Here is a 20,678-nt window from a genome sequence, read left to right as displayed (position 1 = left end):
ACATGTTCTGCTGGTTCTGTAACAGGACACATGTTCTGCTGGTTCTGTAACAGGACACATGTTCTGCTGGTTCTGTAACAGGACACATGTTCTGCTGGTTCTGTAACAGGACACATGTTCTGCTGGTTCTGTAACAGGACACATGTTCTGCTGGTTCTGTAACAGGACACATGTTCTGCTGGTTCTGTAACAGGACACATGTTCTGCTGGTTCTGTAACAGGACACATGTTCTGCTGGTTCTGTAACAGGACACGGGTGAGCCAGGCTGGTGGCGAGGGGAGATCGGCGGCAAAGAGGGCGTCTTCCCCGACAACTTTGTAACCATGATTTCCGACGCAGAGAAAGAGGTGAGATCAGAGAAATTTTAGAAAATGAACATTATCTTTCGGATTTTGAATGAATTATATCTTGTGAAAATGTACTGTTTGTCGTAGCTTTGTGTCTCTTGTGAGTCGGCGCTCCTACATTGGTCTGAGAAGTGTTTGAATTGCACAGTTCTGGAAAAGTAGGGAATAAAACTTCAGTGTTCACTCCTGTTACACGTATGACTCCACAGTTTATTTGGTAGAACCAACGTCATTTCACATATCTACATTGATTGAGTGATATGGCCAAGTGGACACGGTAGTACAGATTTCGAGATTGCCATTTTTTTAAATTGAGCAAATGTAATCCCTATTGAGTATGCTAATATATCAGAATCTCAGCAATATTAATTTCTCCGTTATTTGCTTTTTAAAATGATCATCTGCCTGTGTATGTATGAGGGAGGGGCAGCAGAGGCGGGTCAGAGGGAGACGGGGGAGACGGGGGTGAGAGTTAGGGTGTGTGTTTCTCAGAGAGAGAGAGAGAGAGAGAAAAGGCTGACCTGCCTACAAGGTGTGGAAAAAGTCTGGCAAAAGGTATGGCATTGTGATTAGAACATGTGTAGGGACTGGGAGTGGGGTTTGGCTTTGTGTCTTTCCACTAAGACACTGAGCCAAAAAAGACTCAGCTGGAGCCAAGCTGGCGCCGTAAAACAAAGATCTTAATGCCCAGTGGGAACAATCTATTTCTCTACGGGCTGTGGAATTAATATATATATATATTTATAATAATAATATATTTTTTCCAGTTATTTTTTGTTCTTGCTTAAACTGAATGTTTTATGGTCACTCACGATTCAGTCGCTCACGGGATGGTTTGGTTCCTGCATTAAAACTGGTTATATAAGTTATATTATATATACAGTATATAGGATTTATCGAAATGTCTATGGAAAAAATGAATGCGGAACTTATTTCCGGGGGGCAAATGACATCGCAAAAAGTCATGTGACTGTTGGGCTCTATAAGGCCATGTTCACATTACAGGCAAATCCGATTTGCTGATAAAGTTTGCTGATCATCATTATCTTAATTGGTTTCCCAAATCTGATTTGGGAGTGTGTCCGCACTGCCACAAATCTGATTCTCAAGTCGGATCTGTGTGTCCAGACCTAAACAGCCTATCTGCATGGGTTGCTATGGTAACGACGTGGGCGTCAGTAAATACCTTTACCTGCACAGAAGCATTTGATGATGAGTTGCGAGTGACGTTCAAATCAGATTTGGTGGATCTGTGCGTCCGCACTGAAGTCACATCAGTCAAAAGCACATTTGAAGCAGATTGGAAACTACCTCCATATCGTCGCTGTCGTTCCAGGACCTCAAATCTCCAAAACAGCAACTTTTCAGGAAGTTAAAATAACCTGTTTGCTCTTAAAATACTGAACCAAACGTCGTCAAAGTTGGCACATGTCTTAATTATTAGTTAGTTAAGACATAGTTAGTTTCCTGCTGAATGTGTCATTACTTATTAATATCTTACCTGGATAAGCTCAAATGATGTTGTTATTATTATCAGTCCGACTTGGAAGCACTCTCTCCCGGCCAGTCAGGCGCTGATGACCGCCTCTGGTATGCACATGCACGAGCCCCAAGCTCCGGGCCGTTGGGGCGCGCAGCAGCAGCAGCAGTGCCTCTCATGGCCGAGGCGGGGGCTTTCACATGGGGTGAGAATAGTCTGACATAACGTAGCGTTAACGTTACTTTATTCTCGTCAGAAAACACTCCGATTTGCATGTTAAAACAAGTTTGCAGCCTAGGAATAACTGGAAAACATTTGATTGATATATTAACGTTGGAGGAAGCCAGGATTAGTCAAACCCATATATACACAGCACGTCTGCCGTGTGACTTTTGCGGGTTTATTGTCCTGCGTGGGGGGGTACAGACGGAGGTAGGGGACGAATTTCGAGGTTTGACTGACAGATTGAGGGCGAATGGCGTTACGAGATTTACTCACAAGCTCGTTTTAATGCTTTTCCATTGGTTGCATTTGTTAAAAACCACACAGAGACGTGAAGGGTGACCAATGGCACTGATTTATGACAAAAAGTAAAAAAAGTGAAAGTGAGGTCCTGGCGCAACAGCGACGATATGTGGTTTGGGACAAGTGACACAAATCAGACTTGGAGCGTCCAGACTCATAAAACCAATCTGGATAAAGTCATTAATAGGTCACTAAAGTTCACAAATCGGATTTGGCCTCCTAGTCTGAACATGGCCTAAGGCTTCCTGATTGATCGCTTCAATCAATATCCGTCTTCTACATGGGAGTCTTTGACAGCATAAGTGATCTGGGACTGGGAGTGGATCTGATTTCTGTTGAGACTGAGTTTGATTAGTTCCCAAGGCCTTCGTGTGAGCAGTGTCAATTAAGGCTTTTGAGGTATCTCATTAGTGAAGAAGTTGAGCTATTACAGCGACCTTGTCGGGTATACTTTCAGCAAAACTCTAACATACATACACATAATATAAGACATTCAGATCACCTTCACCTCCCTACTGTCGCGCTACTAATACTCCATTTGAATATGTTACAGAGGTGCTACACTGTGGAACAGTTATATCAATATTGCCAAACGATCATTATCTCTGAACTCTTTCAAATCCAAACTTAGAATCTCCCTGATGAGTCACACATGGCCCACATACATCACACATAGACCTCACAGCTCACACTGCCATTTCAATTGTCTGTTGGCTTACTTATTACTTCTAGTCACATATTATAGTATATCGTTCTCATATATCTTTCTAGTGAGATATATGAATATATCAAAATAAATGTGCTCTATATATTTGTGTGTGTGTGATAGTACTATATCATTCACACTATAATAATAGTGTAGTAGTGTGTATATATAGTGATATGTTTTATGTTTTACTTTGGTTGCTTTTCTTTGTTGTTTTCTCTTGCTTTTGTTTATATTATAGATAATGATAATATATAGATAATGATTTATCTTGTGATTTATTGTGCCTTATTGTGTTCAACTGTTTGAGCTTGCTTGTAATCTCGGCAACATTGCAAATGAGGGTCAAACCTCAATGTTCTTTCGAGAAATAAATAAAGGTTTCAAATCAAATCAAATATTGTATGCTTTGATGAAATTGTTGTTGATATTGGTTTAATTTCTTAGATAAGAGACCTCATATAAGCTCATTAAGGCTTCTTGTCTCTACTTGCACAATCTTTTTCTCCACTTATTTCCTTTGGTTTGTTCTTGATTTGAAATGTGAAATCCTACATGCCACATTCTAAGTATAATGTGATGTCTTTGTTCATGTCACAGGCTCCCACGCCGAGAGCGTCGGTCAAATCATCTCCCAAGCAGGATTCAGAAGAGGTAACTGCTCTGTGCTACTGATGTCTGCAGAATGACCATGTATTCATTCCACAGCGTGCTGATCAACACACTTTAAAAGCGGTTAGATTGAAGAAGCATAGCTTACCTAACTCAACGCCTGAACAACCAGAAAGTTGTTGATCGCTAAACGACAGCTCACATTTGTTCCTACCTCTCTGGATACTAGTATGGATGAATTTCATCATTTCAAGGTTTGGTTTGCAATTTGAGAATTACGCATAATAGTGTGGCAAACAGTGTTGGGGGGTAACTCATTACAAAAGTAACATATTACATGTAATATATTACTTTTAGCAGTAACTCAGTAATATAACTTATTACTTATAGGATTTCAGTAATATTATACGTTTACTTTGTCAAGTAACTCAAGTTACAAATTGAGTTACATTTTATTAAATCAAAGCACATACCGGTATATATATATTTTTATTTTATTTATTCGTTTATTTGTCAGGGACAATGCAAGACAACATTGTAACAAGTTACAGGAACATGAAACATATGCGATGCATATAGGATATCTAGCCAAGGCTAATTTGCAATCCCTGTCCCTGGGTAGGCTTTTCTAATAAAGGACATAATCTAAACAAAGTGCAAACATAAAAATTGTGACACGATCATACAAAATTTACAGTAGAATTATGCTACTACATCATATGAAATTTACAGTAGAATTACACAACTACATCGGTGATCAATGGTCGCAGGTTTGATTTTGCTTCAGCCAGTGTTTCACCTTTTCATTAAAGCTTTTCAGATTAGTTTGCATTTTTCTTTCTGTTGGTAGGGAATTCCATATGTGTATCCCTTTTACTGAAAAGGATGACTGACCGAAGGTAGTTTTGCGTTGGGCCACTCTACAATTGCCATTCACTGATCCCCTTGTGGCAATTCTGTTGCTGTTTATTTTTGTGACATATGGTAAGTACGGCTGGGACCAGATTATTCACACATTTAAAAATCAATTTGACAAATGAAAACTTAATGAAGCTGTCAAAACTGAGCAGCTTGTACTTATGTAGAATTTTACAGTGGTGCCATTTCATTTGTTTTCGATCCATTATTTTCAGTGCCTGTTTGTACAGTGATGTGACAGGTTTGACAGTTGCCTGTGAAGCCTGGGCCCATACAGTTACACAGTAGAATAAGTGAGAAAATATCATGGCATGCATGAACAGTTGAGCTGCCTTGAGAGGTATGTAATGTCTTATCATTCTAAAGCAGTTCAAATTTATCTTGACTGTTTTGCATATATATATATATATATTTTTTTTTTTGATATTACGGTACTTAAAAAAGATATTTAAAAAAGATACAATAATTTCCTAATCAAATCAAACTGTGTTTTTATGCAAATAACCAATATAGATGACAATAACAAGGGAAAAGAATAACATTTAGAATCTTGGATTGTTTACACTGACTTCAAGGCGGTTGAAATTATTTTTCGGGATGGTTCCGGGGCGGCAATGTCATTCTGCTGCTGCTGCTGTTTTCGTAAAAGTAATGCAAAAGTAGTGTAATAAGTAAGGAGTTACTCTACACAGAAAGTAATATTGTAAAGTAACTTATTACTTTCAAATGAAAGTAACTAGTAATATGTAGTATATTCCATTTTGAAAGTAACTTGCCCAACACTGGTGGCAAAGAATGTAAAAGACCCACATGTATTTCACACATTGTGATGTTTATTGTGGAGAATTGTTGTCTATATATATATATATATATATAATATATTGCCCGGCCACTCGCAGCACACACCACGTTGAATGGCAGTCACTATCTTCACGTTAATTCAAAGAAATTAATGTCTGGGAAAAAGTATGAAATTTGGAAATGGAAGTGTGAGCTCATTTGCAGGTGAGTGCCACCACATATCATCTGTCATGAGAGGAGATGGTTGTTAACCTGACGCTGCCAGATGGGGGCGGTATGCGTGTCTTGTTGTGAAAACAATACCGCCCCCGTCTGGCAGCATCAGGTTAGAGGGTGGTAGCAGCTGCTAGGAGATACAGCAGCCTGCTCTACTTCTGGTCACTGAGGACTGTAGCTGCACTGGAGCATTTGGGTGTTTTGGGGGTTTAGTGCCTTGCTTAAAGGCCTCACGAAATTCTTCCTGGATTTGATGCATTTCCTGTTGAAACAGGATGTTGGGGCGGGACATAATACAGTGAGGGATCATTCAAAAGTCTAGACCAATCGAATATGAGTTGGAGAGAGAGAGAGAGAGAGAGGCACTTTAATTTGATTGGAGGATTGTTAAGAATCTGATGGTTTTATTGGTTAGAGGTTTACGCCGACTGGTGCATAATGAGGTCAACATTAAAGATACTTGATCAGGAAGTAAAAGCAAATGTTCTTTTCATGGCTTGAAGAGCACCTTGACAGCAGTCAGTGAGAGAGGTTACTCATTTATGTTCCTCTCCCAGCTGATCTGGAAGAGCTTCTGGTTATCTGCCCACTCCTCCTCTTATCTGCCCACTTAGAGTATAGCAGACACTACCTCCTGTGCTCAGTGTGGGCCTTCTGTTGACTGTACATTAGATAACACACACGCACACACACACACACATACATACACATACACAAACACATGCATGCGCACAGCTGCACGCATGCACACACACACACATACACGCATACACATACACGCACGCACACACGCACACACACACATACATACACGCACACACGCACGCACACACACGCACACATACGTACATACACGGACGCACACACACACATACAGTACACGTGCATGCATTGCACACACACACACATGCGTGCGCACGGCTGCACACACACGCGTGCATGCACACGTACACACACTGAAGTTCCCACAGATTGCTTTCCGTCTTGTCTCTCTCTTCCTGAAAGATGTCCGAGGCAGAAATCAGATCGATTCTCAATTTAATCGCTGGTTATTTGCCCCCATTTGGTAGATAGTACAACCATTATGTGTAGCTGCTAGTGCACATTTAGAATGATAAGCGTACTGGACTGTGATTTCATTGATATTAAATCACGTGTTATGCTGTTTAATGGTTATACAAAATCAGCTATTGAAGCAGTGGTACTTATCACTAAGCTGAGAATCAGTGAGGACTGTGTCAATACATTTTTCCTCACCTGATGAGGAGAAATAATTGAAAATGTTATTTTGTGTGCTGTGATTGTGTGAGTGCACCCAAACAGAAAATTGCCCCAGTGAAAGGATGACAGTCAGCTGTCCATGTAGGCACCAGCGTGTCTTTGGATCAGCGTGATTGTGTGTTCACAGATGGAATGTTTACATAATGTGATTGGAATGTAAATAGCTTGTGTAATTTACATATATCAGCAGATGTCATCTCTGTTGATTGTTCAAGAAGATGCAGGTTCTCTGACTCCATTTGCCGTGGAAAGGGATGAGGATGATGATGATGAGGATGATGATGATGATGTGAAAAAGTAGCATTTTCAGAACGACTCGGCACACTCGTCCAGAGGGAGAAGGAAAAGCGCTAAAAGCCACACAATGTACAAGCTTTGCCGCATAAAGCTAATGCACCACTGGGAGCCCTGCAACCATGAGGTGGATTACAGCAGTCCTCCTGACACCAGGCTCCATCTGGGCCCTTCTTGATCTAACTTATTTCTCTCTCTTTATTAATAATAATAATAATAAAAAATAAATAAATAAAAATCCTAAACTAAACTCGTACCACTGTTCCTTCAGAAGTTGTAGTTGTCATAGACTGTGCTCCATAGTTGATTGCTCTATTGCTGACAAAAAGTGTGTTATTGTAAGTCGCTTTGGATAAAAGCGTCTGCCAAATGACGTAACGTAATGTAACGTAATGTAACGTAACGTAATGTAACGTAACGTAATGTAACGTAACGTAATGTAACGTAATGTAACGTAACGTAACGTGACACCAGTTCACTTAGAACAGTTTCCCAACCTTTTTTTGCACCGCAGACCGCTTTAAAATGGACAATATTGCTGCGGACCACCGGGGGCGGGGGGGGGGGGGCTGGGCTGTTAAGGATAGGATTGACTGGATATTAAACGCACATCCTCGCATGAATAATGAATATGCAAATAAATATTTAATTGCAACTCACCAATATGTGTGTCGGAGGTCTGGGCTTGACCCCCTGCAGCAAGAACACCCATCGAGAAGGGATGCCAAGTTCAATGTGATCACTGCACAAACACAGCCTGTATTAATTTCTCTCTCTCTCATGTGTGAGACGTTTCTTCAGTGGATACACGTCATTATGGACGCATGGCCACAAGATAGAAATGAGTTTGCAACACTTTGTGGTTTCACTAGTTGCCTTTTTTTTTTTTTTTTTTTTTTATTACTACCCAACAGAGGTGTGCATTATAACCTGGTGTGCAAACCCATCCAGCGTGGGAAAAAAGCAGGTTTTACATGTATGATCCTCTCCTTGCTCCTGTCTTTTTACTTTCACTTTGACGCTGCCGCTATCTCTCTTAATGCACTCTATAGGTCTCTCTCTCTCTCTATCTCTCTTAATGCACTCTATAGGTCTCTCTCTCTCTCTCTCTCTCTCTCGTTTAATGCACTCTATAGGTCTCTCTCTCTCTTAATGCACTCTATAGGTCTCTCTCTCTCTCTCTCACTCTCTCTCGCTCTCTCTTTGTCTCCCTGCCTCATTCCCTCACGGCCCAGCAGCAAATGCTTTGTGGACCGGCCCCGGCCCGCTGCCCGGGGGTTGGGAACCACTGAGCTAGAATATTAGGGAAAACCATCAAGTCTTATGCTGTGAGCCGACTGACGCACTCCAAACATTGAAAACAAACAAACACACGAGAGAATGACAAGCAAGAGACAAACAAGAGACAAACAAGAGACAAGCAAGAGACAAACAAGAGACAAACAAGAGACAAGCAAGAGACAAACAAGAGACAAACAAGAGACAAACAAGAGACAAGCAAGAGACAAACAAGAGACAAACAAGAGACAAGCAAGAGACAAACAAGAGACAAACAAGAGACAAACAAGAGACAAACAAGAGACAAGCAAGAGACAAGCAAGAGACAAACAAGAGACAAGCAAGAGACAAACAAGAGACAAACAAGAGACAAGCAAGAGACAAACAAGAGACAAACAAGAGACAAGCAAGAGACAAACAAGAGACAAACAAGAGACAACCAAGAGACAAACAAGAGACAAGCAAGAGACAAACAAGAGACAAACAAGAGACAAGCAAGAGACAAACAAGAGACAAACAAGAGACAACCAAGAGACAAACAAGAGACAAGCAAGAGACAAACAAGAGAAAAACAAGAGACAAACAAGAGACAAGCAAGAGACAAACAAGAGAATACCAAAGTCAATAGTCGGCCTAATCTCCATTGAGTGGTGTCATGCCAGACAGTCACAGCACAGCCTGCCTCAGTCCCCTGGTTTGCTTTCCATGGGAATGGACCAAGTCTGGTTTCTTGTTTCCAATCCTATTCTTCTTCTGCGTTAGACGCTATAGAGAGCCCCAGGAACGAGTCCAGAAAACATCGATGCTAACACTTCCTGGTTCTTAACTGTTTTCGCCAATGGGATTTTTGAATGAGTTTTTGGCGCGATGCTTCTAATAAGGTCTCTGGGCAACGCAAGCTTAATCAAACGCGAACCAGTGTTCAGCAGGATAATCTTCACACATGAAGACCACTTTTATGAGTTTTGAAGCTTTTAACGGCACGTTAAAAGGGCGGCTAGCTAGCAAACGGCTAAATGAGACTACACTGTTGAGTCGACGGGGATATTATACGTCAATAACGTCATCACTTCAAAGGACGAACACGGAAATTCTCTTTCCCTCACCTGGTTCAGCCCGTTCAGCCCGGGGTAATCAGTGCACAGCAGCGCACACATCAACAACACTCCAGGTTGAGTGGTGACGTGACGGGGAAGCCTATGCGACACTGTGTGTAGTTCTGGATTAGTTTAGCACGAGCTTTTTACTTCTAGGGCTCGCATTTACGCTTCAAAACTCATGAAAGTCGTCCTCATGTGTGAAGATTATCCCGCTGAACACTGGTTCGCGTTTGATTAAGCTTGCGTTGCCCACAGACCTTATTTGAAGCATCGCGGCGAAAACCCATTCAAAAATCCCATAGACAGAAACAGTGAAGAACCATGAAGTCTGGGACTTCCGCGTTCCGACTACAAAAATATGTCATCCCTGGGGCTCTCTATAAGTGACCGCCTACTTCCTGCTTCAGCACTGTACCAGAGATTTTCATCCGCCATTTATTTTCCCATACACATTTTGTAAAATGTGTATAAAAATAGTTTTACTGGTTCAAACCAAACGGTTCAGATATATTTAGAAACAGGAGAGATCGCATAATATTTCACTCAGACCAAAATGTAAAAAATGTGGGTTTAAAGAAAATATTTTTTCAATGTTGTTTTTTTCAGTTTTGGTCCGAGTGAAATGTTCTATGGTCTCTCCCGATTATAGCGTTAGCTGAACCGTTTGGTTCGACGAAGTAAAACTATTTTATAAGCATTTTACAAAATGTCTATGGGAAAATAAATGGCGGATGAAAATCTCTGGTACAGTGCTGAAGCAGGAAGTGACGTTCCACTTTGCCTTTCTATTGTATTTGTTCTTCCGGTTCAGCGCTAGTTGGCGGCCAATTTCAAAACAAAACGTCAGTATGAATGAAGTCTGGCAACATTCAGAAGCTACACTGCGGCCAACTTCAGTTACATGTTCATAGTGTTACTGCTGCGAGGAGCCGATGGCTGTACCCGGTCGGCATTTAACGTTAGTTACAAAAGCACGTCGACAGTGTTTTCTCACTGCCAGTACAGTAGGGGTTGATAGATACTAGCTAGCTAGTCCGACTGGTCACACAGCCAGCGCTCTCAGTCCTCGCTGCTCGTTAAATATTCCCAAATAGGCGTTATTCTGGTAAACTGGTCGCATATTTGGAAGGTTACGTTCTCATCCGAAAAAATATAAAAACTTTGAAACAATTTTTTTTGTGCTTGAAAACAGCTTTTTGGCAAGTCTAAAAATGACTACGGTAGGCGTAATCTACTTTCGGGTCTAAAACGGAAAGACGATTTCAAAATGACGTCATGCAGAAGCGTCCTTATATGGGCAAATAATAAGGTGAATATGGCGGTACCGTATTGGGTTATGATGAGTGGCCCTCTAGTGGTAGTTGGTATGTGTGATGTCTTGCAATCTGTAGGTCTCAAGATGCATACAGTGGGCCAGGATCGGTTACTTTCCATTTCTAAGCGTTTATACAAGGAACAGGGTGCAGTTGAAAGCTGTGTTTTGTGGTGGCCATGAGATCAGATCTGATCTGTACAGAGGATGTTGTGTAAGCTGTCTCTGCATTCTGTCTGCTTGTATGATGTGATGTATGATGATCTGATTCATGCTGCCTGGATTCATTGCGGAGCATCCTCAACAGCAGAACCTTTTCCACCAAATAGAACTGTTGTAGAACCATTTGCATTCAACAGTGTTGGGCAAGTTACTTTCAAAATGTAATATACTACATGTAAGGAAGTTTGTGTGCTTGCCTTGTGTGAAGTTTGCTGGATCTTACTGTAGGTAAGGGCTCACGGGCAGTGATCGATTAGAACCACAGAGATGTCTTTCAAGCTTTAATGAAGTATCACAGGCAGAAAGTAAGGCAGAAGCAACATACAGAGCTTACAGAGCTATCATAGAACAACACCTTTATACCCCCCCCCACATTTGAGGTATGACATCATTGGTGATGTCACAACGTCCGGGGAGGTATGACATCATCGATGACCTCACAAAGTCACATCTGTCACAGGGGAAACTCTGACATCACCGATGACCTCACAAGGTGAACTCTGACATCATCACCGATGATCATCATTGCCTCGTGGGCTCCTTGGTTGGTGGGCGTCAATTGCCCCAAGAACAGGCCTGATGGTGGGCCATTATGGAGCATTTTCTACACTACATATTACTAGTTACTTCCATTTGAAAGTAATAAGTTACTTTACAATGTTACTGTCTGTGTAGAGTAACTCGTTACTTATTACACTACTTTTGCATTCATTTTACCAAAACAATAGCAGCAGCAGAATGACATCGCTGCCCCAGAATCATCCCGAAAAATAATTTCAACCTTCATGAAGTCAGTGTAAACAATCCAAAATTCTAAATGTTATTCTTTTCCTTTGTTATTGTCATCTATAGTGGTTATTTGCATAAAAATACACAGTTTGATTAGGCAATGATTGTATCTTTTTTAAATATGTGCTTTCATTTAAAAAAAATTAACTCAATTTGTAACTTGAGTTACTTGACAAAGTAACTGGTATAATATTACTGAAATCCTATAAGTAATAAATTATATTACTGAGTTACTGGTAAAAGTAATATATTACATGTAATATGTTACTTTTGTAATGAGTTACTCCAAACACTGGCATTCAATGGTCTAAACTCCTTGACGCAAGTGTCTCTCTGGCTGAACAAAGAGAATGTAAACAAATATATATACAGTATATATTATAAGAAAAGTTCAGAAAGGAGGAGCTTTTAAAGTCAATGTAGTTTTTCACTCACTTCCATCATTCGCGATGGAACAAAATTGTAATGCGTTTAGAATCATTTGGGAAGAATTGTAAATGGATGGAGGGGACAGTGTTAGTTCGTAGCACCGGAAAGCACGATGCTCCTGAAAGCGCTCTGCTAACTGGGTTTACATGGTTTTCAACAGTCCTCCTGTTCCACAAGAGCAGGTTTGCGTGAATTGAGCCTGGAGGCACTGAACCACGTGGCCCCCTGCAGCTAGGATGAGCCTGGAGGCTTTTTCTTTGATTGATTGATTTATTTATTTGGTGAAATGTCAACAAAGATACAGGGTACAGACAATCACCCAGGATAAAAACACAATAAGGCACTGAACCACGTGGCCCCCTGCAGGAGGCACTGAACCACGTGGCCCCCTGCAGCTAGGATGCTGTTTTGGCATTTGATGTAAATGAATGTCAATGCATCTCAATGAGTCATCCACCACTTTGATGTCAGCCTGACCTAGTTTGTCCTCTCTCTCTCTCTCTCTCTCTCTCTCTCTCTGTCTCCCCCTCTCTCTCTCTCTCTCTCTCTCTCTCTCTCTCTCTCTCTCTCTCTCTCTCTCTCTCTCTCTCTCTCTCTCTCTCTCTCTCTCTCTCAGAGACCGAAGAAGCCGCCCCCACCATCAAAAAACATTGGTAAGGATTGGAAGTCTAACAACCCCCCTACACCCTCACACACGCGCGCGCACACACACACGCGCGCACACACACACACACACACACACACACACACACACGCACACACACTATCTCCAGTTCACCTCATTAAACACATTTGGCTCACAGAAAGGTGCGTGAAAGTGGACCAGTTGCTGAGTCCTTTTTTTTTTTTTTTTTTTCATATTTTAAATGTTTATAGAACACAAACAAGACAAACAGACAAAGGAGTTCAGAGAACGTTGAGTTCAGAGAACGTTGAGTTCAGAGTTCAGAGAACGTTGAGTTCAGAGAACGTTGAGTTCAGAGAATGTTGAGTTCAGAGAACGTTTAACACGTGTCTCATCAAACGGAGGTCAAAGGGTTGTTTTATGGTCAGGCGCAGGGGAGGAGCCAGGGTCAAATGACGTGATGAGTTGGGCGCGACCCCCCCGCAGCCGCACAGCGCGTACCTGAAGATTGTTCTCACAGCGCGACCTCCGCACGGCTTCTCTCCAAACATGGACGCTTTCGAGCCACTGAGCCCTGAACACTGGTATTAACGTTATTTGTTTTGCTCCGTTCAAATTGCTGGTAGTGAAGCTGGCCACTGCCCACTTCAGTCGCCTGGCTCTGTGCTGTAGCACAGAGCAGAGGCTTATAGCCTATTCAAGCCCGCTGGTATCATGTAGAGCTCAGGCCCAGCTGTCCTGTTGTTAACGTGAACGCATTGCAGCGGCTAGCCAAATGACATTACAGAAACCCCTCAATGACGATGCAATCGTCCAAAACGATGTTTCACTGTAAAACAATCAGGATGGGTATTTTGGTGACATCGCACAACCCTAATTTCAACAAGTAAATGTGTTGTGTTGAGAGCATGATTTGAGAGAGATTAAAAGCAGCACAGAGTAGGCTATCAGGGCTGAGAACTGAAAAACAGCCTTCAGTAAAAACAAGTTTGGTGATTCATTCATGTGCTGATGTACGGTCGTTTGAGAGTGAAAGTGCACTCAGTACTGCACATAAATAATAGCGTTTCATTGCGACTTTTCACGGGCTGTTCTCACTATTACCATTGTAGAATACATGCTGATCACTTGGCTGCCATTCTGAGTATAAAAGCATCAGCCCCAGCCAGTGCACACGTGATCTGCCTCGCTCGACTATAATGAGCCTTTTAGTGGGTCCAGTGTGTCTTCCAGACAAAGAGAAAGAAAACAAGAGAAAGAGAGCCGCTATTGTTTACCGTTAAAGCGGAGGTGATTGTCTTGTCTCAATAAACTATCGTATCAGAGAGAGGGCATCACTTTTACAGAGACGACCATTATGTTTTTTTGTTGTTTTTGTTTTGTTTTTCTAAAGGGTGGAAACTGTGATTTGCTCGATCCACATCTTAGGACTTGGGACTAGTATTTGAAGTCCATTGAGACAAAATACACGCCTTGTTCCTCACGCAGTACTGACCAATACAGCTTCTTTCTCAGAGTGGAAGAGCAATCGAACGGATGCATTAAGGAGATCCTACAACGCAGGAGATCTTTCATAGTCCAAACTCGGCTCTGGAGTTCCATTAGGGTGCAGGGGCCACACGAGTCACACGAGTCATAGAAGAAGCAGGCCTGCACAACATCATGTCCTTTCAGAAATGTAATAAGTCACCTGGGACATAGTCCACCACAAGAAGGTCTTGAGCAGCCCGCTGGATTTTCTCCCAGAAGGAGTAGATTTCTTTACAATTCCAAAATTGATGATGCATCTACTGTCACGTTCCAGGTTCTTCAGGAGACGCTGGTTGTGTTTTCTCATGAGATCACACTTATTCTTGAATGAGCAGCAAACTACGAACAATTGATTTGTCATTTGCTGTTGTTGCCATGGCAACGTGCCACTTCACCGGTGCAAACCTCCTGCTGGCTTACAGCACCAAATCATTTCCTACATAGATCTATGAATTGTCACACGCTAAACCACAGGTTCAACTCTCAAATCTCGCACTGCTCTTGGATACATGGTACTTGGTACTGTATACCATTGGAAATCGATGTCTTATCGCCCGTTACAATTCACAACCCTGTCTGCAATGGATTACGACTGATATGTGTTACTTTTACAACGCGTCTTGAAATCGCTTTTTAAGTCAGCGAGTCAGCTCTACCTGTTCTTGCAAACCCTGCCTGCAGACCCTATATGAATTGTACCAAAATATTAAGTATTTTGCGATTTTTGTTTTACCACTGCTTTATCAATCACCGACCCTAATTCAGAGACTGGTATATTTTTCAATGCATTATGTCCAAACTAATGCCTACAGTATGTCGGTGCTCCAGCTTGGTGCTCGTCTGTCTGTCTGCCTGCAGGTGTCTCCTTTAGCTTGTGTTGTTTGGGTAAATGCCGAGGAAAACACCGTTACAGATAGTCATGGTGGACGCTGATAAAGTTCTCTGATCTCATCTTTATCATTCGACCGGACCGCCAACTCAAAAGCTGCGTTCTTCCCTTTTGACGGGCGGTTCAGTGTTTACTGTTGAGCGTGCCGACGTCCACAAAATCCTGCAACGGTTAACACTTTCCCCCCTGTCACGTCTGCAGAGGAAGTACTTGTATTGAGATTACCACATCCTCTGCTCAATGTTTCGCCCGGTGTGTGTGTGTGTGTGTGTGTGTGTGTTTACGCCTGTGTGTATATTGTGTCTGTCTGTCCCATCTGTGTGTGAGAGTGTGTTGGTGTTCCTCCTCCTCAGAGTCTGTTCAGACTTGAATCAGTGAGGGACAGACAGACAGACGTATGTGGTAACCCGTCAGACTTACCGTGTGGACCATGTTTCGTTTCTCAGCTCTCAAGCCGGAGGTTCCCAGTGCCGACAAGAAACCTCAGCACCACACCAGGTCTGAAGACAAAGGTAGGACCATCACCATCACCCTCTCTCACCCCCCTCCAAAGCCCTCCTTTACAACTCAACGCTCCCTCCCCCATCTCATCGTCCCGTTTCTCCACCTTCTTTCTAGCTTAACTGAACATTTAGCCCACTTCATAGAAAACCTCGAGATATATATTGAGATATATATTGAGATATATATTGAGATATATATTAAGATATATGTTGAGATATATATTGTGTATCGCCAATGCCTAAAAATACCGAGCTATCATTTTGGGTCCATATGGCCCCCTCAGCCGTACTTTTCTCTTTGCTTCCCCTCAGTCTTTCCAGGTCAGCTCTCTTTCTTTGCTCCTCGTCTCCTCCTCCTTCTCTTTGACTTTGCTTCATCCCTCAGTCCTTCTCTCCGAGGTCATTTTAATGCACCGGCTTACCCGCTTAGCAATTCATGGTAAAATGGTCAAATCAAATGAAAAGGAATAAATGCGTAAAAGAAAGTGATCTAAAGCTAGTTTATTAATGCTCTTGGCCTTGACTAGAAAGCCTTAGAGAAAGTCATAGCCCCGGGGCCCATGCTACTTTAATCTGGCCGGGCCGAGCTTCTCCCCATCCCCCGATGGCTCCTTGTCCTCATTCCTTCATTCATTTCTATCAACTCCTTCTCTCCTTCCCTCCTTCTCTCCTCATCTCTCCTCATCTTCCTCATGGTTTGTTTAATCCTCACTGCCTTTGCTGTCTGATCCCATCCCCAAATCACTTTCAAAGTTACATTCACACTTAAGCGTCACTCACTGCTGTTAGCTTGAATGCTGGAACATGTGTGTTCTTCCCCTCTGCTCTTGGTGCTCTCTGCCTCTGGCGTTGGGATCTCTAGATCAGATCAGATCAGTGATTAGATTTTTCTCACGCACACATCTGTCAATTCAGTGAGTCATCCACACGGTAACAGAAGTCAGTGGGGGGACAGTAAAGTAATCCAGGGCCATGCCAGTGTGATTGAGTTGTGTCACTTCCTGGTTTGAAAGGAATACAGCCCTTGTTGTCATTGAGATGTGGTGGGTAATAATGTGGAACACTGTGTGGGTGAAATCCCTGAAAAGGTTGCTAAGTGCTAAGCGCCAGTAATTTCGCCGGTGCTGTTAAAATGATACTGCTCGTGTGAAACAACCGTTTAAAAGCAGTCTTTCCACAGTCTGTGCCGTATTTAGGACAGGAGAAGCTTCCTAGTGCCGACAGGAACCTTGGGAGTTTGAGTATTTCATGACATGTTTTGCTTCCCAGGTCCTACGATACCTTTAAGGTATGGAGGACCTGTAGTCCTCTCCTGCTTCACTCTTACTGAACAAAGCAGTGCTGTTCTGTAAGAGGCAGGTTATTATAGTCTGTAATCATGTCAAGCTCCATCATTTCATCTGTGGTTAGTGCAGGGCTGCACCGTCGCTGCAGAGTTCTCAGTGAGGTGTGTGTGCGTGCGTGCATGTGTCTGTGTGTGTGTGCATGTGTGTGTGTGTGTGTGTGCATGTGTCTGTGTGTGTGTGTGTGTGCGTGCGTGCGTGTGTGTGTGTGTGCATGTGTCTGTGTGTGTGTGTGTGTGTGTGTGCGTGCGTGCGTGTGTGTGTGTGTGTGCGTGCATGTGTCTGTGATTGTGTGCGTGTGTGTGTGTGTGTGTGTGTGTGTGTGTGTGTGTGCGCGCGTGTGTGTGTGTGTGTAAATGCTTTGCCTGTGCATTGCAATGTGTGTGTGTATGTGCCACTTGATGCACCTTGCACACGTCTGTGACCTACTTAATGTGTGTGCGTTCGAGTTGACGTCTTATGCGATGAAATAAGAAGCTCGAGTTAGGCTGTATAGAACTTCTTCAGGCTATATTATAAAGTGATTCATAGCCAATAAATCAATAACAGAAATAATGAAGATCAACTTCAGATAATAGGATGTGTAAAAACATGCAGCATGTGTCTGTTTTCTCATAATCATGCTTGGGCTCATACACACATACACTTGGTGAGTGATACAGTTAAGTTTACAGCAAACCAAACATTACAATACAATACAATGCAATACAATACAATGTCAATTTGATTCTTATATCGTCTGTCACTTCCACAGTGTCTCTGCTTGGATGGTTTATGCTATGATGACTAAATACCTTGTTTTATTGTTTTCTGTCTTTTTCTTGCGTTGAATGGAACATTTTTATATTTTTCTTCCTTAGCAGTGGGTTAAATTTTTCCCTTTGCTGAAAAACATAAAATGCCGTGGACACAGAAGTTAATTTATGTTGAACAAACTCCAGATAAATATGAAACTATTTTTGTTTCATAACTGGATAATGTTGTTAACACGTTAACTGCCAGCGACGTATGCATACGTCAAGCAGAATCCAACCGTTAACTGCCAGCGACGTATGGATACGTCAAAAAAATCGTTTTTTTTTTTTTGACGGTGGATCCTTGATCTGGCCCTTTTGCATCTTCTATTATACTGTTAGAGCCGCCGGGCGTGTGCAATCCATTCCGCCGACCCACTGAGTGGCGACGGTGCTCAGACTATTGAGTGTTGTTTGGCCAGAAACGCACGCATTCCAGCTGAGCTCAACCGAGGACCCAGAAGCGAACGAGCCTCATTCTCATACTGTAGGCGAAAACCTTTCACATGGGCGCACGGCGGTGGGGGCTTCCACAGGTGGACTGGGTGGAAAGCACACTTTGAAGCGCGCAGCATAAGCCTAGAGTCACACAAGGCTTCGTCAAAGCTCTCAACCGAAAATCCAAGAACGGATTAAGCCACATCCACGCTCCCCGACGAGGGACCGCCAGAGAGAGGCTGCTGCTCACTGCTCAGACAGGCAGGAGAAACTGGCTTGTGACTGACAAACACGGAGACACGCCCACGGAGGGAGGAGTTGTAAGGAGAGGGGGTGCGGGTGCTGCTATGGAGGAAATTACTGTTCAGAACTATATTGTTTATGTCTGATGTCTCACTGATGCCAAAAATAAATGGTTAAAGTGACTGTTTGATATTGAATTTCACAAAACTGCGATTATCTCAGCTTTTTGTCTCAGACGCTGAAACCATGCTGTACTCAACGGCTAATATCTACATAACTACTAACTCTACAAACTAACTCTTTTAGACAGAGAAAGCACACATTCTATTAGTACTTTTGTGAACTTTGTGTTGACAAACTCCAAGCAGAAAATTATCCTTGGCTCTTGTAAAATGAGCCAGAATCCTCAAAAAAACCCTCTGGCAAAAGCTACCTACAGTAAAAAAAAAAAGGCTGGCAGTGAATGTGTTAACTGTGATTTTTATCCACCCCCCCCCCCCCCCCCCCCCCCACACACACACCTAAAGGTTGACTAGTGTATGGATAGGTTTCTGGTCGTTAGTTTACAATCACACTGTAATGTTGATTTTGTGCAGCTAGGGGGCGTCATTGACAATGAATGGGACTGACCCAAGGTGGATTTACGTCACTGGTGGGGGACAACATGTTTACTATTGCTTGTTTTTTTATTTCTTAATCACTAAAGAGTCCCCAACCAAAGTCAAAATAAGGACACCATAACAAGTCAACTCAATTAAATCGTGTAACAGATCAATAAAAAAAAAATGCAATGGTATTCAATTCCTGCTGATTGATTTATTGAATAATATGTATCAAGTTTTTTGATGGAATGGGTCTAAGAAGTAGAGTTTTAGTCAGTGGGCTTCTGTACTCGTGTAAAACCATCAATAGTTATTGATTAGTTGTCTGAGTCAGGCCGATGTGTGATGTGTTTTTCTGTAGAAAACATGTCACATGACGACAGGAGCAGCGTCTCCACGCCTCAGCAGTGATGAGCAGCGACAGTCCTATTTCAGCAGAGCCACCACTGTTACAGGCGTAACTACAGGCCGTTTACGGAACTCTTTTTCCTCCATTGGTTAAATACAGTGTTGGGCAAGTTACTTTAAAAATGTAATATACTACATATTACTAGTTACTTTCATTTGAAAGTAATACGTTACTTTACAATATTACTTTCTGTTTAAAGTAACTCGTTACTTATTACACTACTTTTGCATTACTTTTACCAAAACAACAGCAGCAGCAGAATGACATCGCCGCCCCGGAACCATCCCGAAAAAATTATTTCAACCGCCTTGAAGTCGGTGTAAACAATCCAAAATTCTAAATTTTATTCTTTTCCTTTGTTATTGTCATCTGTAGTGGTTATTTGCATAAAAACACACAATTTGATTAGGAAATGATTGTATCTTTTTTTAAATATGTGCTTTGATTTAATCAAATGTAACTCAATTTGTAACTTGAGTTACTTGACAAAGTAACTGGTATAATATTACTGAAATCCTATAAGTAATAAGTTATATTACTGAGTTACTGCTAAAAGTAATATATTACATGTAATATGTTACTTTTGTAATGAGTTGCCCCCAACACCGGTTCAATAAAGCAGAAAAAGTAATCCGTGCCAGTCGAGGTTTTTCTTGCATATCTCAGGATTGAGCGTTTCCAACATGCTGAAGCAGAGATTCAGTGTGAGGTGACGCCACAGAGCACACATGCATGTCCACACACATCCTGTGTGAAAGATCTTTCCTGTAGTGTTGATGAATCCAGTTAGGTGTCTCCACGACTCCACCCCTCTCGCGTCTCTCCTTCTCTTTATTCTACACTACTTTCTCTTCTCCTTTTTACGTGTTTTCATCTAATTTCCGCCGCAGTCTTGTTTCCTCGTTTCCTTCCCTTGCGTCCTTCTCTCCCCGCCCTGTCTTAAGGCTGGCTCACACTACAGGATTTTCGGGCCGATTTATGCCCGATTCAC

At 42.2% G+C, this 20,678-nt stretch overlaps 1 protein-coding gene across 2 annotated transcripts in view; it reads left to right on the top strand.

Moving 5' to 3' along the window:
• LOC310782856 (CD2-associated protein-like) overlaps window positions 1–20,678 on the top strand; it is a 113,634-nt gene that overhangs the window by 71,328 nt on the left and 21,628 nt on the right. For both annotated transcript variants that reach the window (XM_083643633.1, XM_083643632.1), the window contains exons 9-12: window positions 250–348; window positions 3,660–3,713; window positions 12,928–12,964; window positions 15,802–15,867. In XM_083643633.1, the coding sequence (XP_083499759.1) occupies window positions 250–348; window positions 3,660–3,713; window positions 12,928–12,964; window positions 15,802–15,867 (256 nt within the window). The remainder of the gene's footprint in view (window positions 1–249; window positions 349–3,659; window positions 3,714–12,927; window positions 12,965–15,801; window positions 15,868–20,678) is intronic.

The sequence above is a fragment of the Poromitra crassiceps genome, assembly GCF_964638095.1.
Source record: "Poromitra crassiceps genome assembly, chromosome: 9".
In the NCBI taxonomy this organism is placed as follows: Eukaryota; Metazoa; Chordata; class Actinopteri; order Beryciformes; family Melamphaidae; genus Poromitra; species Poromitra crassiceps.
This window is presented reverse-complemented; position numbering and strand designations above follow the sequence as displayed.